Consider the following 27,812-nt stretch of genomic DNA (forward strand, 5'->3'; position numbering starts at 1 on the left):
ATGTGGCTGGAGTGGATTCGTGTTAGCATCTCTGGGCGCAAAGACTTCGGTATGATAACTCTCTGACCTTTGAACAGCACGCCATTCTGCACACTGATTTCATCTCTGCATAGCCAATAACCTCCAACAGCAAGAGATGTCTCCTCTCCACCATTTCCAGGACATGTCGGCAGAACACGATAAGTGTTTATATTCAATTCACTACGATTGTTTACCGTTTATGTCCTGTCCACTGGTGGATAGTTTAAATTACTGACTTGTCGGTGTTCTTTTTCGAGCCGTTCTATTGACTCTTCGAGATCATATGACCTGGAGCCTGGAGGTCAGGGTGCAAATCCTCCATTTTGTGATTGATCAAAGAAAGTGTCGTTATTTATTTAACATTATTTTGTAGGAGTTGCGGATGACGAGAGGACGAGACACATCTCAGCTGTTCAAAGTTCCTTTATTCCAACAGCAATGCTCGTGACCGGAACTCATACAGCTTTTATAATGCCAAAACCCTCTTCGGAGGGCGTGGCGCCAACAACCGCGCGCATGCCAGGCCCACACTATCAAAAGCCCCACTGGCCCATGCCCGTGGATTATGTCCCAATAAGGTAACCGATACATGCGCCCCCCCAGAATTCACACGCACGGGCAATGTCAAAGAGAGAGGGGAAAAAATGGCACGGGCATAAAACGGCCCCGCCGTGGGGGTTGAGCCAACCGAGGGGGCTGGTCTAGGCCTCGGGAGGCTGCTGAGGTTCCTCACGGGCCTCCCGGGGCTGCTGAGGTTCTTCACGGGCCTCCCGAGGCTGCTGAGGTTCCTCACGGGCCTCCCGGGGCTGCTGAGGTTCCTCACGGGCCTCCCGGGGCTGCTGAGGTTCCTCACGGGCCTCCCGGGGCTGCTGAGGTTCCTCACGGGCCTCCCGGGGCTGCTGAGGTTCCTCACAGGTCTCCCGGGGTTGCTGAGGTTCTTCACGGGCCTCCCGAGGCCGCTGAGGTTCCTCACCGGCCTCCCGAGGCTGCTGAGGTTCCTCACGGGCCTCGCGAAGCTGCTGAGGTTCCTCACGGGCCTCCCGAGGTTCCTCACAGGCCTCCCGAGGCTGCTGAGGTTCCTCACGGGCCTCTCGAGGCTGCTGAGGTTCCTCACGGGCCTCTTCAGTAAAGTGCGACGGTGTCCGCCAGCGGCGTGGGCTCGACGGGGCCGGGGTCCCATGGTCGGTGGGTACCCAGAAGAGACAACATGTGGTCCGTAGGCTCCGACGGCTTGGAATCGCCCAGCCCGGGTAGAGAAAGTAGTTCGCGGGCGTGCTCGGCCTCAGTGCGCTTGACGGTTACGAGCAGCAGTGCTTTTAGCGTCTCGTACTTGCGGTCCTTGTCGTTCCCAAAACTCCGGCAGTTTAATCGAAACTGCGCTTTTCGCGATGTTCGTTTGAAGCTCCGAAACGTCGAGAGCAAGACGGGGTCACCAATGTAGGAGTTGCGGATGACGAGAGGAGGAGACACTTCTTAGCTTGTTCAAAGCTCCTTTATTCCAACAGCACTGAAATCGCGACCGGAACTCATACAGCTTTTATAACGCCAAAACCCTCTTCGGAGGGCGTGGCTCCAACAACCGCGCGCACGCCATGCCCACACCATCAAAAGCCCCACTGGCCCGTGCCCGTGGATTATGTCCCAATAAGGTAACTGCTACAATTTAACATTATTTAACATTATTTAACATTTCATTCCAGAGGTATCTTTGCAGCTTTGTTCAGCCAGAGACTTGGATGTTTGAGTAAGAAGACCCCACAAGACACACAACAGTTCATCGACAGCATTCACACCATGATGAGATCTTTCATTTGGCTGTCTATCTTGCCGACTTGGACCAGGCCTCTACTGCCATTCTGGAAGTCATTTGTGGGTGCTTGGGACATATTTTTTGCATTTGGTAAAGATCATGCTAAACTATGTCTCTATCTCTACCCACCTCCTGTGGGGCCATACATTTATTATGTATAAATGTGGAGGCTAAGAGGGTGAACGGGGGAGTTTGAAAATGCTGTATTACACATGTACAAATTATGAGGCAGGTAATAACTAGAATGGCACTCGGTAGAACGCATACATCCGCAAGGCCGAACAGTTTACGTTTTGTATCCGACTGACAGCCAGATCTGCATCACGACCTGAACCAAAATCTAATCAGCTTGTCCTTGTCACCTAACCAATTTATCCACCAAGTTTTGTCAAAATACGTCTACAACTTTGTGAAATATCATGCTATGTATCGATTTTGTCCCCATCTCTCAACGGTGAAGAATCACTTTTAAAATTCTTGTATCCGGATCTGCACCAAAATCTAATCGACTCGTCCCTGTCACACACCCAACATGTCCACCAAATGTCGTCCAAATCCATCCACAAATTTTGGAGATATCCTGCTCACAGCACTTTGAAATAATAATAAAAAATCCATATTTTCTTTCTGTGACAAATGGATGTAATGGTACCTTTTTTTAATTTGTTGTCTTTCGCTTTGACTGATCCCCTGCCTCTTTCTGCAGCCCAGAAACACATTGAAAAAAAGATCAAGGAGGTGGAGCAAATTGTGGCATCCGGTGAGCCGGTACCAAATGGATACGTCACCCGTCTGCTCACCAGTGGGAAATTGAGTCGACATGAGATTTACAGCAGCATCACCGAAATAGTTCTGGGCGGCGTTGACAGTGAGGCCCTATTCACAGTGCAAAGTGCATTAAACATTGTGAAACCATGAAACGGTGGTGATATGACGTATTGTCGCGTTGAGGGGGTCACGAATGCGAAGTTCATATTTTGAACACTGTGGAACTCGAATCGGCTTGTTTGCACTTCCATTTTTTGCACAATTTTTTTTTTGCGCCCCCGAAAAACCGCGAATTTGTATAACACGGCCGGGAATAGGAAAAAAAAACCCCACGATTTGGTGGAACACGGCCGCGAATAGAAAAAAAAACCCGAATTTGCGGGACACTTTTCCGCGAATAGAGAAGAGAAACAGGTCACATTTTATCACCCGCGAATACGGGTAATCCGCGAATAGTGGGGTCTGACTCTATTTGATGCCAAAGAGATAGCGGTAAGGCTATCAACCTGTCAAATTTAAATGTCGTGGAGATTTTGAGGAAAGTTGGTTGTTGTTGTTGTATAGCCCCGGAAAGTTCTCTTGAATAAGCCCACGGCACGAAGATAGGCGATCCATTTCGCAGGAGTTACCCAGAGATCCCCCACATCCAGGATGGTGTACTCCTGCCTTCACAAAGTTATGGCTATGACAGAGTTAGAGAGAGACAGAGAGAGAGACAGAGACAGAGACAGAGAGAGAGACAGGGAGAGAGAGAGAGAGAGAGAGAGAGGGAGAGAGAGAGACAGACAGAGACAGACAGAGACAGACAGAGAGAGAGACACAGAGGGAAAGAGCCAGTCCATGGGGACAGATCGGCACTCTGACAAATCCAGGCAGCAGGGAAGAATGGGGAAGATTTGGTCCCTGAATTTCGTTGGAGGGTACAACCACCACAACGAGGCGTAGGAAAGTTGGTAAAAGGAGGCGGTGTCAAATGATTAAGAAGAAACACCCAGGATGGTTTTAGATAATATCAGATGGTACTGTAATTATTAATGCAAAATTTGAGAAACTACCGTTAGTTTTGATTAACATCTTGGACCCGAGTGGATGGCACAGAGATAGCACACTTACCTTTGAACTGCCTAGCCAGAGTTTTATTCGAAGCCCAGCTATAAATTATCCGATTGGTCTGCTCGCAAGCAGGGCATTGTTTCAATGTGTGTGCCGCCCTTCGGATGGGTCTTGAGCTGTATGTCCCATCTCATAGCATTAGTTGGTGGACTTTGAAGATCCTACAGTGTCTTGCAGGCACCCTTGCCCTAACCTACATGGGAGTTTATTCATCGGCACCAAAGCTGTAATCCCAACAATTAATTATGTAAACCTGCAGCCACATGCACATACAAATGTTGATGTTTATTATTATTTTTTTTTCTTGGATGAAGAATGATGTGTCCACACACAAAAATAACCACTTGTCCAGTATGTTAAAGTAACGTGGACATGATATAGTCCTTGAGCCAACCGGCCATATTTTGAAGTGAATGCTCCGGCGGGGGGAGTAATTCATTTTGCAATAATCATTTTGCAATAAATGTTCGTTTCCCATAAATCGTACACTTTCAAAAATCCAATCTCACCCCTCCCCTCCAAATCTTCCCCATAACCCCTCCCCTCCAAATCTTCCCCATCACCCCTCCCCTCCAAATCTTCCCCATCACCCATCCCTTTCAAATCTCCCCCCTTGCCCCCTCCCTCCTAAACTACTCCCTCACCCCTCCCCGCCAAGACGCCCCCTCGCCCCTCCCCTCCTAGACTCCTGCCTCACCCCTCCCCTCCAAATCTCCCCCATATCCCATCCCTTTCAAATCCCTCCCCTTGTCCCTTCCCTCCCAAACTCCCCCCTCACCCCTCCCCTTCAAATCTCCCCACCCTCATTGCTTCTCAATTTCCCCCCGCTCACTCCCCCTCCTCAAAGCGTCCTCCCCGCTTCTTCCCCCTTCAAACTCTCACCTCCATCTCCCCCAACCTTCTGCCTCGCTCTTCCCCCTCCTCAAATAACACCTCATTGTGGCTCACCCAATCACCATCAAACCTTTTGTCCACCCCATCCTTCCCTTTCTCCGAGCTATTCTGAAATGTCTGACACACCTTCAACAGCTCTCCCTACCTCTTCCACCTCTTCCACATCTTACCCTACCCCTCCTCCCCCCTGTTCTGTATCTGATGCTCCCCCTTCCTCTTCATTAACGGTATGGACCTCAAACATCCGGGGCCTTCGTTCAAACTTAACTGATCTCTCCATACAGGTTGCTTCTGTCAAACCAGACGTGATCTGCTTAACAGAAACTTTCCTCCTTTATGATGTCTCTGATTCCATAGTATCTCTCCCGGGCTACTCCCTCCTCCGGTATGATAGACCTGAGCCTCGTCCTGGAGGCGGGGTTGCTATCTTTATCAAAAACTCTCTTCCTCACTCGCCCTGCACTGCACTCTCTCCACCTCACCCCCAGGAATACCTCTGGCTACGGCTTCCCCTTCGCTCCCACCTCTTGTTCATATGTGTGTTGTACCGTCCACCAAACAGTGATGACTCCATCTACATCTCGCTGTCTGATGATATGGACCAACTTCTATCTACTCATCCCAACTCTCTCTTCCTCATATGTGGTGATTTCAACTGTCATCATGCCAGTTGGCTGGGTGTGGGTACCTCTCTCACCAGCCATGGCTCCTCAGCAAAGGACTTCTGCGACTCACTGGGACTGACACAATCTGTCAATTTCCCGACCCGGATCTCAGTCAACGGAACATCTTCTCTTCTGGACTTGGTTATGACTAACTTCCCTGAAAATGTCTGCTGCTCTTCTTCTGCTCCGATCGGATCATCTGATCATGTCCTTGTTAAAGTGGACATCTCTCTGACCATCCTCAGGGAGCCTGCTCAGCGTCGACGAGTCTGGCATTTCACTCAGGCCAACTGGCACGGTCTTCAAGCAGCCATCAATCATCTGGACTGGTCTCCCATCTCTACCACCTCTGACATCAACTCATCCTGGGAATTCTTCCAAAGTAAATTGCTCTCTCTCATGCACAGATTTATCCCATCTCGTCTTCAGTTGTCATACCCTTCCTCCCGTCCATGGTACACAGAATCTTGTGGTGAGGCTGTTGCCCAGAAACAACTTGCCTTCGTCTCCTGGAAAGCAAATCCAACGGAAGGAAATCTCATTTCCTTTCACAAAGCCCGAAACAAGTGTGTGTCCACCCTCAGGAGAGCCAGGAAACAATATCTCTCCGTTCTCAAGACCGAACTCTCTTATCTGTCTCCCTCTTCCAAATCCTGGTGGCGTCTGGTCAAATCCGTTTCTGGTGTTTGTTCCCCCTCCATCCCCTCCCTTACCTCAAACGGCTACACAGCTGACTCCGCACGTGAAAAAGCTGAATGCCTCAACTCTGTGTTTGCCTCTAAATCTTGTGTCCCAAACCCATCCCTCTCTGTACCCACCATACCCAGTCGTACCCTGCTGCTCCTGGACTCCGTGTCCTTTCCTCCTGACAAGGTGGAAAAGTTTCTGTCAACCCTCGACTCTGATTCTGCAACTGGACCCGACGGCATCAGCCCACGGGTCCTAAAATCCTGCTCTGCTGCTCTATCTCACCCTCTCTCTGTTCTCTTCACCCTCTCTTTTGCTCAAGGTCAACTGCCATCTGCTTGGAAATCAGCCAACATCACCGCTTTGCACAAAAAAGGTGCAAAAACAGATCCTAGCAACTACAGACCAATCAGCCTTCTCCCAATTATCAGCAAAGTCATGGAATCCATCATTGCTTCTGATATGAAATCTTTCCTCTTCTCCAATGGCTTGATCTCTGATCATCAATTTGGTTTCAGACCAGGTCACTCTACTCTGGACATGCTGCTTCTGCTGTCTCAACAATGGATGGAGGTCCTCAATGCCAAACAGGAAATTAGAGCTGTCTCCCTCGACATATCACGTGCCTTCGACACTGTCTGGCACCCCGCTCTGCTCACCAAACTCTCCTCCTTTGGTATCCATGGAAATCTCCACGCATGGCTGGCGGACTTCCTCTCTAGTCGTCGTCAACGTGTGGCCCTGAATGGGTTTCTCTCATCTCCTCTTCCTGTTCAGGCTGGAGTTCCCCAAGGCAGTGTTCTGGGCCCCGTGCTTTTTCTGGTCTTCATCAATGATCTCTCTGACTCTCTCGAAAATCCTCTCTATCTCTTTGCTGATGACTCCACTCTCTGCCGCTCCATTCCTCTTCCCTCAGATCGGCAGTCTGCTGCCTCCTCACTCTCTGAAGACCTGGACAAAATCACAGACTGGTCAAACAAGTGGAACATGTCTTTCAATCCTGACAAATCTCACACTCTTACTATGTCTCTCCGAAAAGATCGACTGGACAACCCTCCCATCTACTTTCTCAACAATCCTCTCCAAGAAGTTCTGTCGCTCAAGATTTTGGGTCTCACTATCTGCCATGATCTTTCTTGGGAAAACCACATTTCCAAGCTGGCCTCCAAAGCCAGTCGCCGACTGGGCATCCTCCGTCGTGCGAAGTCCTTCCTCGGCACACCTGAGCTCCTCACCACATACAAGGCTTTCATCCGCAGCTCAATGGAATACTGTTCTCCCCTATGGGCCGGTGCTCCTGCCTCACACCTAGCTCGGCTTCACGCTGTTGAAACCAAAGCTTTCAGAATTATTGGAATCTCCCGCGATGAAGCTATCTCTGAGGGCCTTTCACTCACTCACCGCAGGCAGGTAGGTGGTCTTTCTGTCTTCTACCGACTCCTCTCCGGCCTTGCACCCCCAGCTCTCTCTGTGCTCTGTCCCCCAAATATTCCTACAGGTCGCACAAGATCTGCCAGCAACCCTCTGATGGTTAAACTGCCGAAATCTCGGCTCTCCGCTCACCTTCACTCTTTCATTCCTCTTTTCTCCCGCCTCTGGAACAAACTCCCTCACTCCCTTCAATCCCACTCCTCCCTCCAGGTCTTTAAAACAGCTGTTCACCACCATCTCTTATCTTCCCCCATCCAAAACCTTGATCTTTTCTACCCCCGCTAATTCACCCCAGATCCACCTTGTTTGAAATTCCAACTTCTTTCCTGGAAGTCCTGGCAGTGTCCATATATTTTATACCTCTCCCACTGCCCCCTTCCCACGCCCCCCCCCCCCAAAGCCCTCGCCCTCTCTCAGATCTCTCGATGTCTCCATGTCTCTCGGTCCCTGCTCTCAAATGTTGTGTTTGTGTTCTTCCCCCTCTCTCCCCATCTTGTCTACCGCTCCCTATGTTATATGTTTTATGTGTCGGTTTGTCTTTCTGTGTGATTAATGTTCGCTCTTTCACGAGCCTCGATATTGTATACAAAAAAAAAAAAAAAAAAAAAAAAAAAAAAAAAAAATTCTCATTATGATTTTCCATTAGACCAATGTCTCAAGTGTCAGAAAAGGTGTGATGGACATCTGAGAACGGTAGCTTAGTGCCCGGATGGACGCCATCTTTGAAACCACCCAGCTCGAAAATGCCCATTTGGTGGGGTACATTGTTGCACGTGTATCTGGACTTCTATACTAGCTATCGATGTGCGGTTGACGACTAAATATACGTCCGATGTGTACCGTCTAAATAAAAAATAATATGAAGCATTTTGTTTTAGATTAATTATTATAAAAATCAATTATCGAAAAAAAATCATATATTTTTCAATATTTTATTATTAGACTTGTACTTTTTTTAGTGAAACAACACTGGTATGATTTTCCAAATTATGCATTGTGCTACACCGTTTATCTGTCTATAAAAATAACTCAAAAACTAAAACATATCATCCACCACGAGTTTACACAAAAAATATATGAAAAGGCATGCACTTTCCACAAACCGAAACTATGTCAGTTGGAATTTCCCGCCGATAATCAACCCACAGAACCCAGTGCCGAAAGTGACGTCAGTCTATTCTATATCTATATTCTATATTCTATATCTCAGTCTGAGATTTGTTGCGGTGACCTGATTAATTTCTGAGGGGGGGGGGGGGGGGTGGGTGGCTTAAGAACTAAAAGTGAACATGTTAGATGGCGCCACATACAACTCTATTATAGAGTTGTATTGTGGCGCCATCTAACATGTTCACTGACTTGGATGAGTATGTCTATGTAAGCTGGCGAGCTTTTCGGATATCGGAGTAATCTAACGTCAGTCTTTTTGTTCTTTCAGCTGAGATGGCCGGTGTCGAGGCGAAACGGGCGAAGATTGAACCTGAGTCCGGAACGTGCATCCTGTGCAGCAAGAAGTCGCCACTCTCTGAACTAAGCAAGGCAGCGGGCAACAGTTCTTGGAAGACATTGTGTGACGCAGCCGCAGTTAGAAACTTTTATCCAATTCTAAAGCTAGTCCAAGAAGGCGCAGTTGAACTTCCTAATATTCCAATATTATACCATAGGGCTTGTAGATCAGACTTCACTCACAAAAACCACCTAGCTACTTTGACCAATGCAGCTAGAAGTTCTTCAGTTGATACTGGCGATGCGGTGCGACGGCGATCATCACGGGAAGAGACAGGATCAACTTCAACGGTCTACGATGATAAATGCATTTTTTGCCAGCGTGCTTCAAAATTCATAAAAGGCAGTCGTACCCGTGAAACAGTTGTCTTGGCTGTTGAACTTCGAGCAGATAAGACAATAAGAGATGCTGCGACAGCTCGCAATGATGAGAGAGTTTTGGCATTGACTACACGAGATATGGTTGCAGCTGAGGCTCACTACCACTTCTCCTGCTATAGAAACTACACACGGCCCCAAAAACCTCAAGTAGAAACTGACATTGAAGATAATATCGAGAAAAAAGAAATGATACGATGTATATTCAATTTCATTCGCACTGACTTGTTCTTGAACCCGAGGATTGTTCCAATAGTTGATGTTGCAACAGATATCCTGTCTTCAGATACATTTTCAGTTGATGTTCGTGACTCCATCAAGAAGAATCTGCAGCGCACATTACAAAGAGAGTTTGGAGAATCGCTCATCTTCTTCAATGTGAAACACCGTGTATACTTGATGCCCGATAATCTGACAAAGCGAGAGATTGCTGCAGAGTGCGTAAACCTGAAAGCAGAAGTGAAAGCATTTGAACGAACGGACGGTGAAAGTAACATTGTGCGTGCAGCTACTTCACTGCGACACCAGATCAAAGATGCTCATTACAATGAACGTTGGCCGCCTCAGCCAGCAGAACTCACTTCAGATTACGTGAAGATACCAGATTCTCTTCGTGTATTTCTGCATACTTTGATTTGCGGGAGTGGGGGTAGCTCTGCGCGTGCCGACACACTGGTATGGTCGATGGCTCAAGATATCATCAATGCTGTACACCGGGGTACCATCAGAACATCGAAGCATGTCCTACTTCCGTGGGTCATGAAAACGCTCACCGGTAATACAGAGGTCATCAGAATATTGAATCGACTCGGGCACGGATGTTCGTACACAGTTCTGGAAGAAATCGAGACAGCGCTATGCATAGACAAATTAGCAAGTGTGGAGAAAGATACAGTACCACTCCCGTCACATGTGCACCCTTCGGTCCCGACTGTATTAGCATTCGATAACATCGACAGGCTAGAGGAATCGCTGAGTGGTGGCGGAACATCGCATCGCGTCAACGGTATCATCGTCCAACCGAAGTCGCAGTCGTGTTTGCCGCCCCAACCTCCATCGGCAGTATCCAAAGCAGATAAGAAGCGATCTATCCCGTCATCCAGCGATTTAGTTCCAATATACAGCGGTGGGAAACGAGAGGGCCCACCTGCAATCAAGCCTGCAGATCTTTCTGACACTCTTGCAGGCGCAACATCCCTTGCGCAGCGCCGAAATCACGTATGGATTATGACTCGCATGCTGGAACCATGCGACCAGACAATCAGTTCGTGGACTGGTTTCAACATCATGACTAGAGATCGTGTTCAGGTGACGGAAGATGTAGTTGGCTACCTGCCGACTATAAACGCGCCTGCCACAGATATGGCAACAGTGCAAGAAATCCTCAGAGAGGCTCTGAACATCATGTCATCACTTCAGCTTGAGCGTATACCGGTGGTGCTAGACCAGGCACTATTTGCTAAGGCGACCGAAATAGCATGGAAAGATGTCGATCGATATGGAAGAATCGTGCTCATGATGGGGAACTTCCATACCATCTGTAACTTCATGTCGAGCATTGGGAAAATGTTTGGAGATGCAGGCCTTCGGGATGTAGCTGTTGAGTCAGGAGTAATCGCTGAAGGTTCCATCAACAGGGTTCTGGAAGGCAAGCAATACAACCGTGCTGTGCGACTCCACAAGTTGATGTACGAGGCACTAATGCGCATCATTTGGAAGGGCTTCCAGGTGTGGATAGAAAGCAATCATCCTGACAAGGAACCCCAGATTCGAAGCACTGACCTCAAAATTCGCAGCATCAAGGAGGATGTTTGCCACGAGACTCTCGCTGCTGCTCTCGATGATGATTCATGTGTACAGAGCTTTGACATGTTCGCGAAATACCTACATTTTCTGCGAACCAAACATGGAGACCTGGCTCGCTTCTGGATGATGTATATTGATATGGTAGAGACCCTGCTGGGGTTGATTCGTGCGGATAGAGAAGGCGACTGGATGCTTCACTTGGCTTGTGTCAGAAGAGTGATCCCTTGGTGTTTCGCAATGAACAAGGTGAACTATGCTAGATATCTACCAGTGTACTATGCACAGATGACGCAACTCCACGAAACATGCCCCGAGTTGTACAGGCATTTCAATCAAGGCTACTTCTCCGTACAGCTTAGACCAGGGAATCCATTTGCCAGAATCGCTGTTGATCAGACAACAGAAGAAACAGTAAACAAAGATACGCAAACAGCTGGAGGAACACGAGGTTTTAGTCTTCGACAAGGGGCTGTGTCACGATACTATCTAACTGCAGAAAATCGGGCTACTGCACTGAGGCAACTACGAGAAACTATCCTTGTGAATGGCAGCGACACATCTCACGCCAAGCACCCTGACTTGTCTACTTCTCGCATCAAACGTGATGAGTCTGGCGTCACAGCTATCTGTGATCTACTGGAAAATGACTGGACCAATCCATTCGCCGATGATCCGTCATGTCTTCTCAGTATATCTACCGGAGCGGCTGCGAGGGAGGACGTTTCTAATGACCTACTCAACACCCTGCAAAAGGGGGAAGCGGCGTATCAAAGCTTCCAGAAACGTCTTGAAGAGGGAACAGGCTTTCATGACACATTGAACAAGCTAAACTTGAAGACCTTTGGTAAGATCAAGCAGAAAGTTGTGAAGGGCACAAACAAGGAGATCGTCCTGAGAGCTGACAGACAACTGTTTGCCACCATGATACTCATCGCCAAGACAAGGAACCTCGACATGCAACTTGTCCTTTGTCACCCACTAGGGCCGTTACCATGGTCTTTGGCAAACGTTGATGGGTCAATGAAAAAAACGAACAAAGCTGCACTTGCGAAACACATGGAAGGTCTTGTGGAACCAGCCGAGAACGTTGACAAGCGAAGTGCAACAATAATTGATGCGATGGCTCTCATACAAAAGATGCATGGCGAGAACGACACGTTCGAAGAACTATCTGACCGCATCCTTGCTGCAGCGCTTCACGCTGGTCAAGGCAGTGAGCGCATCGATGTTGTCTTTGACACATACACAGAAGAATCCATCAAAGCAGCTGAGCGTGTGAACCGCGGTTCAAATGAAGGCATCAGTTTCAGCGAGATCAGACCCGCACACAAAATCATGAACTGGCGGCGTCTCCTTGCTTGCAGCCAGACAAAGGAGAAACTGGTTGTGTTTCTGGCGGAGTCGTGGAAACATGAAACAAATCGCGAAAAGCTAGGCAACAGAACACTGTATGTCACCTGTGGTGAAAAATGTCTGGTACTGACCCGCGATAGGTGGAAGTTGGTGCAAGCACTCGAATGTAGCCACGAGGAAGCAGACACGTATGTTTCTCCACGCAAAGCACGCCGCTACCCACTACAAGACGATCATCTTAGTGGCAGATGACACCGACGTTCTGATCATCAGTCTTCATCTCAGCAGAACCATCGATAGTCAGCTCTTCATCAGACGAGGAACAAAGGTTCGAGTCAGAATGATCGACGTTGGAAAGTTGGCTGCGGTATTGGGGTCTGGAGTTTGCAGTGCATTGCCAGGGCTTCATGCATGGAGCGGGTGTGACACTGTGAGTGCTCTGGCTAGCCAAGGAAAGATAAAGGCTTTGAAGCTTGTGCAAGCGAATGAGCTGTATCTTCAAGCATTCACAGATCTGGGATCTTCGTGGAATGTACCAACAGACGTCTTCAATAGCATTCAGGCCTTCACGTGTCAGCTGTACGCCAAGAACACGAAGATCGTCGGTGTTAATTCGCTCCGTTATCACATGTTCTGTGCAAAGAAGGGCCAGATCGAATCTGGACAATTGCCGCCTTGTGAAGACTCCTTGATGCAGCATACGCTTAGGGCCAACTATCAGGCGGCTATCTGGCGACGCAGCCTTGAAAACCTACCAGACGTCCCAACACCATCAGCAGGACATGGTTGGGAACTCGATGATGGCGGTTCGCTCACAATCCGATGGATGGCGGGTCTACCAGCTCCAGATGTCGTCTTGAATCTCATCTCATGCACATGCAGAAGGACGTGTCGACCGTCAGATTGCTCCTGCATACTGAATGGGTTGAAGTGCACTGTTGTGTGTAAGCTGCAGGGATGCTCCAACATGGTGCAGGATGATGCTATCGTGGCTCAGGATGCCAATGACTCTGATGGCGACTCTGATGATTAACTTTGTGTGCACTGTATATTGTATAGCATATGTTGTTCTCTATTATAATGCAGGCCAAATTGCCTGAAAATCTTTATAGACAGATAAACGGTTTAGCAAAATGTATAATTTGGAAGATCATACCGGTGTTATTTGACTAAAACATGACATGTTCAATGATACCTCCGCTTGCTTATTAGGAATATACATCGTATGGTGTTAAAATCAGCTCCATACGTCTTTCCAAACTCTAGTAATGAATAATTAATATAATTGGCGGCCATTTTGAAATCCAAGATGGCCACCAAAGTGCAGATTTCCTATGTAACAATTTCCGCCTGCTTATTAGATATCGTATGGTGTTAAAATCCTCTCCGTACGACATTCCTAACTTGCGTTATCGTCAGAATAGATAATGCCAGCGGCGGCCTAAGTCATTTTATGCCTCTTTACATTTATTTGTTGTAAACTCGTGGTGGATGATATGTTTTAGTTTTTGAGTTATTTTTATAGACAGATAAACGGTGTAGCACAATGCATAATTTGGAAAATCATACCAGTGTTGTTTCACTAAAAAAAGTACAAGTCTAATAATAAAATATTGAAAAATATATGATTTTTTTTCGATAATTGATTTTTATAATTAATCTAAAACAAAATGCTTCATATTATTTTTTATTTAGACGGTACACATCAGACGTATATTTAGTCGTCAACCGCACATCGATAGCTAGTATAGAAGTCCAGATACACGTGCAACAATGTACCCCACCAAATGGGCATTTTCGAGCTGGGTGGTTTCAAAGATGGCGTCCATCCGGGCACTAAGCTACCGTTCTCAGATGTCCATCACACCTTTTCTGACACTTGAGACATTGGTCTAATGGAAAATCATAATGAGAATTACTCCCCCCGCCGGAGCATTACTTTTGGTCTGGCTCAAGGACTAATATTCATAATGCAGCATTTCAAATGATAGAGAAATGGTTTGTTTGAGCAAAACAAAAATGTGTTAGCAATTTTGTTGGTTGCCCTTTCCCTGGAGAAATGTTTGGTCAGTCTTTAAGTTAAGGAAGCATAATGATTTGTGATCCAAAGTTTCTCCCACATAGATTTCAGATATGTATATTTGTAAAACTGATATGTATATTTGTAAAAATGTAAAACTGATTTTTCTTGTGCCAAATGATGCGAGCAGAATCTAATTACACTTTGTACGTTTGTGGCCTCGCGAGATCCTGAGGAGTTTCCAGAACGCACATCCTTCAAACCAGAACGCTGGCTGCGGACGAGTCCTCGTCTTCACCACCCTTATGCTTCACTGCCATTTGGTTATGGTGTACGTGCCTGCATAGGCCGCCGCCTGGCTGAACTGGAAGTGCACCTTACTCTGGCTCGGGTGAGACATTTACAAAGACAGACAAACAAACAAAGAAGAACAAGAAATATGTTGTGCATACCCTCTTGGCATACCCGAGGGGCTGGTCTAGGCCTCGGGAGGCTGCTGAGGTTCCTCACGGGATGGCTTGTCGTCACCTCCGGTACCTCTATCAATAACCGAGTTATAAGAAGCTAACATCTAACAAGAAGCCATTATAACGCAGACCAATTGATCCCAGGACGACATGCCGTGATGGAATACTTGCGCAATCCCTAAAATAAGTTGTTGGCCGATGATGACCTCAAAAATAATTGGTGGTTGAATTCAGTGACCAGATATGCAAATCCTCTTAGAATTTCAAGTCAATCAGATGAAAATTGAGGATTTTAGAAATGTTGCCTATGTTGACCTTTTGGCCTATGTTGACCTATTGACATTTTGACCCCAAAAACAATAGGCTTCTTGCTTATGTCAAACTCTACCATTTGGTGAGGTTTTGTGAAGATCGGGTGAAAATTGTGACCTTTAGGCGACTGACATACAGACAGACAGACAGAATAACGCACAAAACCAACCAATATTATTGAAAAATCTTCGATTCGCAAGTAAATATGTCAGCACAATACTTGTGAAATCTCTAAAATAAGTTGTTGACTTTTGGCCTATGTTGACTTCAAAAGTAATTGGTGATTGAATTCATTACGCTGATATGCAAATACTCTTCAAATTTTAAGTCAATTGGATGAAAATTGAGTATTTTAGAAATTCAACCTAAGTTGTTGACCTTTGGTCTATGCTGACCTTTTGGCCTATGTTGATCTCAAAAAATATTGGTGGTTTCATTTAGTGACCTGATATGCAAATCCTCTTCAAATTTCAATTCAATGGGATGAAAATTGAGGATTTTAGAAGCAGTTTTTGGAGAAATGACAATTGAAATGCAACAGAAAGTGGTTTTGGAGGAGTATTGCGGAAGGTTGTACACATTGCTTGAAAATGATGGAAATCATGTCAAAATTCACAACTAAATTTATATACATCTGATGTTCAATACAAGTTGTATCATTAAAAACTTGAAATGTGTATCAATATCGTGTAAAAATCAATATCCGGCATAGCTGGCCTTCTTCAACACTTGCGGATCTTCAATTTGAACACTCTGTTCAAGAGATTGTAGCTTTTTGAGCCCTCCAGTGATGACGTCATTTTCAGTGTCGACTTTTAAAATAAAATTCTTCTTTATCGAGCCGCACTTTATCGGGCCGACATCGAGTCAAATACCAGGAGCGACTTCTTTTTGGTGAAGAAGGAACCTGGTCGTCGCCACCAGCAGTTTTCAGCCCACTCTTCCATTTCATCTCCATTCATCCAGCCCTTTTCATTGGTCCTCACAAAAACGTCAGGGGAGAATTCTCTTTGGGTAGGGTTTCTCTTTTGAATATGACCATCGGCTTGATCTTGGTACCATCACGATTCACGATGCGGCCCAGTAAGATGGTGAATTTTTTTTACGTCCCATAATTATGATGCTGACGGTCGAAGGGTTTTATTTACAAGTGCACCCGCTCACTAAGGGAGCGGAAAAAAGGGTCATGCCTCTTTGGGGTATGTAGATTACAGTCTATCTATGGTTGGGTCTCAAGAACATTGGGTGTGTGTTCATTTACCAAGTTTCTTGTGGAGAGATCGCCAAGTGGCTTAAGCATTCGAGCAAGCACTCCATTCAAAACCGTTAAGGAACGGCTGGCTTGGCAAGCGCTAGCTAGCTGCTTGGTAAAGAAGCACAACCCGAGCTTCTCCCTTTCAGTTTCGTATCAAACAGCAGGAGCGAGTTTCAAAAGTTCGCTACGAAAAATGCCACAGTAGTGGTAGAAAGGGCCATGTTATTAACCCAACATTTGTGGGGTATATAACGTACAGTGGATCAAGGGGACAACAACTCGAGCAAAGGAAACGAGGTACTGCCTGTTTCGTTCAGAGCGATTTATACACCGTCCAAAGAAAATGCGTTTCATAGCTACAGGAACTACAATCGTGAATACTTTATTTAATTTTTTAAAAATCATATATATGTGTGTGTGTGGGTGTATATATATGTTTGTGTGTGTGTATGTATATATGTGTGTGTGTGTGGGTGTATATATATGTTTGTGTGTGTGTGTGTGTGTGTGTGTGTGTGTGTGTGTGTGTGTGTGTGTGTGTATATGTGCATGTGTTTCGGTGTGCATGTGTATGTGTATATATGTGTGTGTCTGTATGTATATATGTGTGTGTGAGTATGTGTGTGTGTATATATGTGTGTGTCTGTATGTATGTGTGTGTGTGTGTGTGTGTGTGTGTGTGTGTGTGTGTGTGTGTGTGTGTGTGTGTGTATGTGTGTGTATGTGTGTGTGCATGTGTTTCGGTGTGCATGTGTATGTGTATATATGTGTGTGTCTGTATGTATATATGTGTGTGTGAGTATGTGTGTGTGTATATATGTGTGTGTCTGTATGTATATATGTGTGTGTGTGTGTGTGTGTGTGTGTGTGTGTGTGTGTGTGTGTGTGTCTGTGAATAAGAGAGAGAGGATTGTGAGGAACAGAAATGAAAAAATGAGATGTGTATGTGTATGTGTGTGGGTGTACAGGTGTGTGTGTGTGTGTGTGTGTGTGTGTGTGTATGGGTGTGTGTGTGTGTGTGTGTGTGTGTGTGTGTGTGTGTGTGTGTATATGTGTGTGCACGTACATGCATTCACATGTTATCAGAAGTAAATACATTGTGTTGGTGACATCATTTGTGCATCTGATGATTTGCCAGTAACCATTTTGTGAAACTGAATGTGCAGGTGCAGCATCTAACTCAATATGTCGAAATGTCACACACGTCCATGCCCGTGGGATTCCCACGGGTGACCCCACTAGTATATATGTGTATATATATGTTGTTGCGGATCTCCACGCCGGCCTTTTCCCCTTACCAAGGGGGGGTTAGTCCCCTTGTCTTTGACTAGCCGACGGGATCCGGGACCTATGACGTCCCTCCCGGACAGCGCGAAGTAGGGTCATAGGACTAATCACTAATACCTAATTACTCGTGCTGCCCAGAAACGAGGAAATAAGCCCCGCCCGAATCACGGGTGTTGGTGGATACGCCGAGCGGTAGTGAACCCGTGACCCGAGCCGTTATCAATGACAACCCGATCCAAGCGGTTCTTAATCGTGCCACGCTTACCCAATGATGGAATTCACAGAAACGGTCGAATTTGGAAGAAAGGAAGAACAGAATTTATTTATACAATGTACAATGATCAGCAGAAGAAGACACAGTGCAGCCTTAAACAGTCTTATACTTCTCCCCTGGACAAACGGGCCCGTTCACACTCAGACACACTCACACGGGGTTGCAGACGAACAGGTTGATGGTCCAGGGATGGCGTCCGGGCAGCTCTCCCTCGGTCCCCAACTCGCACCGCGAAGAGGATGAATACAGTGGCCCGGAGCTCTCCGTGTGTCGTTAGCGCACCCGGGATTATTACAGGGCGAACGGTAGGGCTGGCTTTGGCGATTACACTGGTGGCTGCGGCCGCGTACGTAATAAGCGAATAGTTCAATATGCGCTCACAATGCGCTGTGCAATTCCTCGATACTGTCGTGTGCACGCGCGACTTCGTGAGTTCTCCAACAACCAATCCTCATCAGTGCTCTCCAACAAGTCCTTTTCCAGCCAGTCCTCTGACAAATCCTCCTCATAAGTCCTGTTCAAGGGCTTTGTGCAAAGGCTTATATAGCCCTGCGCAGCGAACCTTCTGGAATTTGCCAGACGCGCCCTTACCACGCCCTATCACGCCATGCCCACAGAGCCCCGGTTGGCTGATGGCCCTTACTGTCACCGCCTCTGACGTGCTGCTTGACTCTGCCACAGCCCGACCTCACGCTCCTCCCTCTTTCCAGGCCTACCTCATGTCACTTGGCTAGTTTCGAGCCAACAAAGGGCCAATCTCATGGTCCATCTGCGTGACTTTGACGCCACTTAAAACCAGTGGTCTGCAGGGCAAGATAACGCTTGCAGCAATTGTCTGCTCCAGCAAAGTTGCCAGACCACAGAACATGTGGTCCATTAGGTGCACTGGTGCAGCCAGAGGTAGCAGAGTGCAGCTGCACAGGTGGAGCAAAGTGCAGCCGCACAGCTCAGGGTTCCTGCACACTCCCCTCAACAAAAATATGGGTCCATGGGTAGGGAGGAAAGACAAAGCAGAGAGTCAGTGGAGGAAAGGGCACAAAGGTACACACAATACAAGGCAATGCAACATGAGGGGCGCGGAAGAGCGAGCAGAGAAAGCTCGTCCCTAGCCGTACGTAACCCCCCATGTCAGCCTACACTACCCTTGCCCTTCCCCGTATTTACACTTTACAAATTCGTCTCTACGTCTTGTCTTTTCTATCCCTCCTCTACTCCAAATTTGTCACCCAATCCCTCCCAAGAAGGAAGAGTTGGAATACACACATTGTCTCATCCCGTCGAGATGCGTCTTTACCATCCAAACATTTGCAAAATCTGGTGTGGAATTCCGTCTCCCTTGGTGAGTGGATGTGGATGGTGCGAAGAGATTCTCATCCTAACTATACCCTAGTTGACATTAACTCCTTTACACTACCCGGGGTCATGCCCTGCCAATTGGCATCTTTAAACTATGTGGTTCTAAAAACCAATTCTCATTGACCCACCCTGTGGTGCCCTCCAATTTGGGTCTCACTCCCCAATTTTTCTATACTGTGCCTTCGCACAATTTCGGGGCTGGGTCGTGTGGCTCCACTAGCAGGTCCAACTACCTGCGCACCTCCGCCACTGAAGTCGCCACCCGAGCTTACCATGCTCCTTACAACTACCCTAAATCGGGGAAGGCCCCGCCTGGCTCTCTCACCCCTCTGATGCCCTCTCTGGCATTGGGCTACCCGAGTCCTCTCCTAGGATCCTCGGGCCCCACTGAACACTACTCTGAACTCTAACTGGCTCCCAGAGCCTACCTGCGGCCTCACCTGGTTGACAGACTACCAGTGACGGAGTACCCCAATAACCACACGCACCAACAGGCCCACACGCCCAGCCATTTCCACAGACTCATGCACCCCTCAAGGCAATACCTTGCTACTACCTGCACCACAGGTGTCAATATCCAACAATTCACCTAAGCCCTCTACCTAACTTTAAACTACCCTCCCCGGGTATTCGTGAAGGGGTCCATCTTCCCCCATCCACTCCTTCGCACCATGCACTCCACACCACTCATTCCACACCACTTACTCCCACCAAGCATTCCACACCAAATATTCCCCACTTGCACACCATGCAAGTCCATTCACTCAACACAATTACACTTGTCCTCAATACACCACTTATACACTTTCTCTGGTCATCCCCGACCAATTCCTCATTTGCTCACGCTCACCACAAAGATTCTCATTCAATTCCTCATTTGCTCAAGCTCATCACAAAGATTCTCAATCTCAAGCTCATACATACAGCATCATTTACCTAACTACTTCCCTCTAATACTCGTGCTTTCCCGTCTTCCCTTACACGAAGCACTTCCCTCGTCATTAACATCCATCTAATCTGACTACGTCCCCTCTACTGGTACAAAAGTCACTACTTAAATCTCATGTCTCCTGTTGTCATTTCTCTAAATCCCTAACAATATCCTAGCCCGCCCTCGGCTAGTTTTCACTGCCATCCCCATAATCTAAAGCTCATGTGCCCGAATGAGAGATGGTAACACAACCATCCCTCCACACCGGGCACTACTCCCCAACACTATGACCCCCCCCCCCCCCCAGTCCTCTCGCACGATGAGCCCCTGTCATTGGAGGTACTGGGTCCTGCCTCGGCCTCTAAAGCCGAGGCGATCCATGAGGGCGCCTGCTCGCCAGTGTAGGGTCTTACCCAGTCGGCGTGGACGATCCGAGGGAGGGCTCGTGGCCCCATTTTGATCTTAATGACCACGTCACAAATTTGCGCCAGGACGACCCCCGGGCCTTGCCAGGGTGAGGTGAGTTTGGGACACCTACCCTTCCGCCTCCGGGGATTGAAGAAACAAATCTTCATCCCCGGAGCGTACTGACTCCCCTGGCTCCGGTGGTCATTCCTGCACTTCATCTTGGCACCCGCCAGCTGTAGCTGGCGGCGTGCAAAGGCATGGACCCTTTCCATGCCTTCCTCCAAGTGACGTGCATAGCCCTCCCCCGGCGGTCTATCAGTGGACTCTGGCACGGGACCGCATAGCAGGTCGGCGGGAGCCCGCAACTCCCACCCATACATCAGCAACGCTGGGCTGCATGCGGTGGCCCTGTGCTGGCTAGTTCGGTAGGCCATTAACAAATACGGGAGATGTTCGTCCCAGTCGTCCTGACGGGTGGTGGTAAACAACACCAATTGTTGAACCAGGGTTCGGTTAAATCTTTCCACCATCCCGTCAGATTGAGGTCTTAAGGGCGTTGTCCATGTCTTCCTAATTGACAGGAGCCTGCACACATCTTTTAATAATTGGCTTTCAAAATTTCGACCCTGGTCGGTGTGCAGCTCCTCCGGAATCCCATGCCGACATACAAATTCTTCCACGAAGGCCTGTGCGACCACCCCGGCTTCTTGGTTGGGGGCCTCCGGCCACTTGGTGAAATAGTCCATTACAACAAGGATGTACTTGTTACCTTGGCGGGTGCGGGGTAGTGGTCCTAGAATATCCATAGCCACCCGCTCAAGGGGGGCCCCCACCTGGTGTAATTGAAGGGGGGCCCTCATCCTCCGTGCTGGTCCCTTTTTTAGCAGTACAGGCGTCGCATCTCCGACACCAGTCCTGTATATCGCGCCCCATATTTACCCAATAGAACCTCCGGCGAACCCGAGATGTTGTATTTGTCCTGCCAAAATGGCTGCCGGGGCGCGTACCATGCACCTGCTGTAATATGGTGTTTTGAAATTTTTCTGGAACTATCACCAGCCAGGAAGTTCTCTCAGAGGGAATCTCTACCCATTTGCAGTACAAGATGTTATCTTTCAATTCCAGGGTTTGCCACTGAGCCCAATATGCGTTTGTTGGCGCCCTGGGGGGGGGGGGGGCGGGGGGGGGGTTGACCTCTTCCCATCTTCATCCGCGGTTAGTGGCAAGATTGGCCCTCTCACCCGGGTTGCACGGACTACGAGGGTAGGGGTTAGGTCTGCCAATTGCTCCCTCTCCTCGTGTCTCGCACAAAATTTACAGTTTTCCCCCAAACAAGGACGTCGAGAGAGTTATCGGCATTCCCATGGGCCTTCCCGGCCCTATGGGTCACATTAAAATCGTACTGCTGCAACTTTTCCAACCACCTTGCAATTTGGCCCTCAGGTTCCTTGAACCGGAGGAGCCATTGCAGGGAGGAATGGTCAGTTCGAACCAGAAATTTCCGCCCGTACAAGTACGAGTGGAAATGGCTCATGGCAGCCAGCATAGCCAATAACACTTTACGAGTGACGCAATAATTTCGCTCGGGCCTACTCATGGCCCGACGATAATATGCGATCACTCTCTCCACGCCCCCCTGTGTCTGGGACAAAACTGCGCCCAATCCTTCCTGGCTTGCATCCATGTCCAGGGTAAATGTCCCGTCACTAGTGGGGTAAGCTAGAATGGTTGCGGATGTCAAACACCCCTTCAATGCTAGGAAGGCCTCTTGGCACTCCCTTGTCCAATTAAATCTCGTCCCCTTCTCCGAAAGCCGGTGAAGGGGCCGGGCCAACTCTGCAAATTTTGCCACAAAGCGCCAGTAGTGGGAGCAGAGTCCCAAAAATCCCCGCACCTCCTTGAAGGTACGTGGTGCTGGCCACTCCTCTACCGCTGTAATTTTGCCTGGGTCTGTTTTTACCCCCTCGCGACCGATGACATGACCTAGATAGGCCACCTCTCTAGCAAACAAAGTGCACTTACTCGGGCTCAGCTTTAACCCTGCCTGTCTGAGGCACCCAAACACCTGGTCCAAATTAGCTATCGCTTGGGGGAATGTTTTAGCATGCACCAGGACGTCATCCAGGTACACCAGGCATGACTGCCATGGCATGCCGCCCAGTACATGCTCCATCAATCGTTCAAAGGTGGCGGGGGCGTTACACAAACCAAACGGCATCACAGTGAACTGATACAGCCCCTTACCTGTGGAAAATGCCGTTTTCTCCTTCCCTGCCCTATCCATCTCCACCTGCCAATACCCACTCTTGAGGCCCAAGGTTGAGAACCAATTTGAGCCCGCAACGGCATCGAGGGTATCGTCAATTCCTGGCAGGGGCTATGAGTCTTTGAGTGTCACGTTGTTCAGTTGGTGATAGTCCATGCAGAAACGCGTGGTCCCATCTTTCTTTTTGACCAACCCAACAGGTGACATCCAAGGACTTCCCGAGGGCTCGATGACAACTGCATCGAGCATTTTTTCTACCTGTTCATCAGCCTCCTCCCTCTTGCTCCAAGGGAGCCGTCGGGCAGGCTGACGAATAGGCCGGGCCTCACCGGTGTGGATCTGATGTTTCACCAGGCCCGTACGTCCAATATCCTCGGAGGACAAGGAGAAGATATCCAAATGGGTCTCAATTAATTTGTGTAAGGCCTCCCTCTGGGTATCCTCCAACTCTATGCTACTTCGATTTACCATCTCACAAATGGGGACGGGCCAATTCCTACTATTTCCTAGGGACTCCCTCCGGGGCCGGCTCGGCTGGATGTTCTCGCCCCTCACTGCAGCGGCTTCTTTAACTGGGGTGCAGCCGGCTATCTTCGTGCCTCGTCCTATAGTGCGTGGTTCTGTACTAATATTAATTACTTGGACGGCCACCACCGGCCCGTCCGTTTTTACGAGGGTGCAGCCCACGACTAAACCCGGGATGGACTGCGCTGCCACCGGTTCGACCAGGCCGCAGGACTCCTGCCATGTTGGGCGAGTTAGCCATCGGGCCGGCACTATTGCCTTGGCCCTTGGGGGAATGGTCACGGCCTCAGAAGCCTCCAGCTCCGTCCTCTCGGCCGTGCTCATCCCAACCAATGGCAGCTCATCTATTCCCACTTGCAGGGTCCGATTTTAGGCCCGGCACAAACCGATTTTACAACCGCTGGCAGTCAACAAATCCAACCCGATTAGGCATGGGTCGCACACCTCCGCCACCCAAACTTCTATCTCCCTCTTTACCGACCCCAACTTGAGGGTTACAAAACCACGCCCTATGATGGGGGCCATTACCCCGTTAGCCAGCTGCAAACTATAATTTTCCAGACGCTGGATTTTATCCCAACCGTCTGCACTCGAATTAAGGATCACAGGGCTGATGATCGTGGCGCTAGCTCCTGTGTCCACTACGGTGTCTACCCCCACGCCGGCAATTTTGCACCGAATTGTCAAGCTACCTGTACCAATTTGGCCACAATAGATGACCTGTCGTGTCAATGAGGGCTCTTCTCCATCCCCTACTACAGAAAACGGCCCTGCATGCTTGGCACATATTAGTTTCCCGGGCCCTGGCGCGGGGGTGTCTGGGGTCGGCTTGTCCGACCCGTACCAGGCGGAGTTGATGGTCCCGGCTGCCGGGGTCTGTCCCGGCGCGGGGCTCGACACTCCCACGCACAGTGACCCAGCCGGCTACAGTTAAAGCACCTCACCTGGTAAGGGGCCTGCCTCCGGAATTCCAAATTGCCCCCCCCTGTAAGTCCTAATTGGGGCATTTGTCTGTGGCCTACCGTGTGCCACCTCCGGAGCTGCCTGCCATGGTCCAGATCCCACCAGGTGCTGGTCCACCAGGCTTCGGACCATGCTTTCCAGGTCAGGGCCCCTTTTGGGGGTGGACCCCCTCAGAGGGCCGCCGCCAGCCACGGGCCATACCTGTCGCACCGCCACTGCGTGGCGCTCGCTTCCCCGGGCCAGGGGCCTCGGTGCTTCCCAACGGGCCACAGCGTCGGCCGCCTGGCTCAAGGTCCGCGGGCGCCACATAGCGAGCTGTTGCCGAAGCTCGGGGTCCGGGAAGGCCTGGATAAAATGGTCCAGCGCCAGGCTTTCCTGGGAGGCGCTGCCATGTCTGCGTGTGCGATTCCCACTGCGCGGCGAATATCATAGACAAGCTCCCCGATGGTCTCCTGGGGCTTCCTTTTTCGCACTGCGAGTTGAGCTTTAACAAGCTCGCTCTGCTGTTCTACGCCAAATCGGTTAATTATGGCCGAGCGGAGTTCTGGCAGGGTGATAGCACCCGGTGGTAAGGCCGTCAGAATCTCCGCCGCCGCGCCGCGCAGTGCCCCCACAAGGTGTACCCCACCTTGTCCGGGTTCCAACCATTACCCCGACACACATGGTCGAATTGCGCCAGGTACGCCCTCAAATCACTCTTGCCGTCATACGGCGCGAGTGGAACCTTATGGCCGCCCGAAGGCCGGACCCCGTGCGTCGCTCCCTGCGGAATTAACACGGGGCCGAACCGTTCGGACCCCCACAGTACACTACTCCCCGGGGGCTCGCGTGCGTCCCCCGTCCCTCTAAAGACTACGCCGGTCAGTGTCGATGCTTGGGTCGCCTCGTCGCAACCCGCTACCCATTCCATTACCGCACACCCGGCTCACCAACACCTCTCGCACTCCCCAGTCCCCATGGTCGGACATCCCTGCACACACTCTCTCTCCACGCACTCCGGACCAGTCGCACACCTTACTATCGGCCTCTCACGAAGGCCCGGGTCTATGCCCACTCCCAAGCTCGTCGAACCTCCTCTCACACCATACACATTTCCGACATTATCGCCACTCACCTCGGCGCCTCTCCTCCGCCACCTGCAAACTCTTTATTTGGTTAGCGAGCACGTCATCACGATGTGAACACAGACCTTGTACAAATTCCATCACCTCCTCCTTTATTTCATTTGTAGTCTCTTTCCGTCTCTTTTTAATTTCACTCACCCCTTCTTCTACCTCCTCTAACTTTTGTTTCACCTCTATTTCCTGGTGCGCCCCCACAATTTCTCCTTCTAAGGCCACCTTGGTCGTCTCCATATGGGTCCTGACTTCTCGTTCCCTTGCCCCCAACGTCTCTACCACGTCATCCAACCTCTTTGTCAGCCCTTCTTGTACCATTTGGCACTCCTTCTTCGTCGCTATTAATTGTTTTTTTATTTCTTTTTGTGCTGATTTCAGTCCCCCCTATCACGTCCGTGTTCTTACCCACTTGCTCCCTTAATTCCTGCTGTCCCACTGTCAGCTTTTCTACCTCCCGAGTCAATTCCTCAATACCCCCGTGTAATTTAGCCGTGCTCCTCCTCAACTCCCGCTCCACGCGCTCCTCGCACTGCTTTACCTCGTCGCGTACCAATGCGACTTCCCCGCTCAAACCGCGCCTTATGTCCTCTCCCATCTCTTTTATTTCTTTCTTTGATGCCACTCTCAATTTTTCCCATTCGTTCTTTTGGGTGTCAATTTTTCTCTCCAACCCCTTTTTCACCTCCTCCAATTCCCGGGTGGATTTGTCCCCCAATGCTTTCAATTGGCCGCCCATTTTATTTTCCAAATTATTTAACCCATCCTTCATTTCTCTCATTTGGCCACCCATTTTGTTTTCCAACCCCGTTAACCCGTCTTTCATTTCTTTCATTTGGCTACTTTGGGTGTCCATTTTGTTCGATTGATTAGCCATTTGCCCACTCATCACATCCATTTTCTGATCCGACCTTACCATATAGGCCCATATTTGTGCCATAAATAAGTCCTTATCCATTGGCACCACGGGCTCGGCTACCGCGGCCATGTGTGCGGCGCCGCCATTTTCTTCCCCTGCCACCCCTACTGCTGCACCCTCATCAATGTTCTCCTCTACTTCCCATTCTTCCCGGGGGTCCTGGGTTGATTCTAACTCCTCCTCTACCTCCTCATTTACCCCCACCAGCATCCGACCATCTTGGTTATCCATGGCACGAATTTAAATTTGGATTTTACTAATTAAATTTCGGCCGCTCGTAATTTTGAGTGCGTTAGGCGCACTTCAGGTCCAATCCCACTGCCCTGATACCAATTGTTGCGGATCTCCATGCCGGCCTTTTCCCCTTACCAAGGGGGGTTAGTCCCCTTGTATTTGACTAGCCGACGGGACCCGGGACCTATGACGTCCATCCCGGACAGCGCGAAGTAGGGTCGTAGGACTGATCACTAATACCTAATTACTCGCGCTGCCCAGAAACGAGGAAATAAGCCCCGCCCAAATCACGGGTGTTGGTGGATACGCCGAGCGGTAGCGAACCCGTGACCCGGGCCGTTATCAATGACTAAACCCGATCCAAGCGGTTCTTAATCGTGCCACGCTTACCCAATGATGGAATTCACAGAAACGGTCGAATTTGGAAGAAAGGAAGAACAGAATTTATTTATACAATGTACAATGATCAGCAGAAGAAGACACAGTGCAGCCTTAAACAGTCTTATACTTATCCCCTGGACAAACGGGCCCGTTCACACTCAGACACACTCACACGGGGTTGCAGACGAACAGGTTGATGGTCCAGGGATGGCGTCCGGGCAGCTCTCCCTCCGGTCCCCAACTCGCACCGTGAAGAAGATGAATACAGCGGCCCGGAGCTCTCCGCGTTTCATTGGCGCGCACGGGATTATTACAGGGCGAACGGTAGGGCTGGCTTTGGCGATTACACTGGTGGCTGCGGCCGCGTACGTAATAAGCGAATAGTTCAAAATGCGCTCACAATGCACTCTGCAATTCCTCGATACTGTCGTGTGCACGCGCGACTTCGTGAGTTCTCCAACAACCAATCCTCATCAGTGCTCTCCAACAAGTCCTTTTCCAGCCAGTCCTCTGACAAATCCTCCTCATAAGTCCTGTTCAAGGGCTTTGTGCAAAGGCTTATATAGTCCTGCGCAGCGAACTTTCTGGAATTTGCCAGACGCGCCCTTACCACGCCATGCCCACAGAGCCCCGGTTGGCTGATGGCCCTTACCGTCACCGCCTCTGA

The 27,812-nt window shown here is 49.2% G+C and overlaps 1 protein-coding gene across 1 annotated transcript; it reads left to right on the forward strand.

Moving 5' to 3' along the window:
- On the forward strand, positions 1-27,812 carry LOC137435510 (sterol 26-hydroxylase, mitochondrial-like). The gene is made up of 6 exons (XM_078773736.1): positions 1-49; positions 1,724-1,921; positions 2,538-2,699; positions 14,643-14,682; positions 14,738-14,843; positions 27,702-27,812. The coding sequence occupies exons 1-6, from the start codon at positions 1-3 to the stop codon at positions 27,810-27,812; spliced, it is 666 nt and encodes a 221-aa protein (XP_078629862.1).

The sequence above is a fragment of the Myxine glutinosa genome, chromosome 1 (assembly GCF_964187855.1).
Source record: "Myxine glutinosa chromosome 1, kmMyxGlut1.1, whole genome shotgun sequence".
NCBI lineage: Eukaryota > Metazoa > Chordata > Myxini > Myxiniformes > Myxinidae > Myxine > Myxine glutinosa.

What these genes read in the sequence shown, in the direction of transcription:
- LOC137435510 (XM_078773736.1), top strand. Translation starts at nt 1, where the DNA reads ATGTGGCTGGAGTGGATTCGTGTTAGCATCTCTGGGCGCAAAGACTTC. An exon ending in CTCTGGGCGCAAAGACTTCG is followed by an intron (nt 50 to 1,723) that starts GTATGATAACTC and finishes TTCATTCCAGAG; the next exon opens with GTATCTTTGCAGCTTTGTTC. An exon ending in AGTTCTGGGCGGCGTTGACA is followed by an intron (nt 2,700 to 14,642) that starts GTGAGGCCCTAT and finishes TGATGCGAGCAG; the next exon opens with AATCTAATTACACTTTGTAC.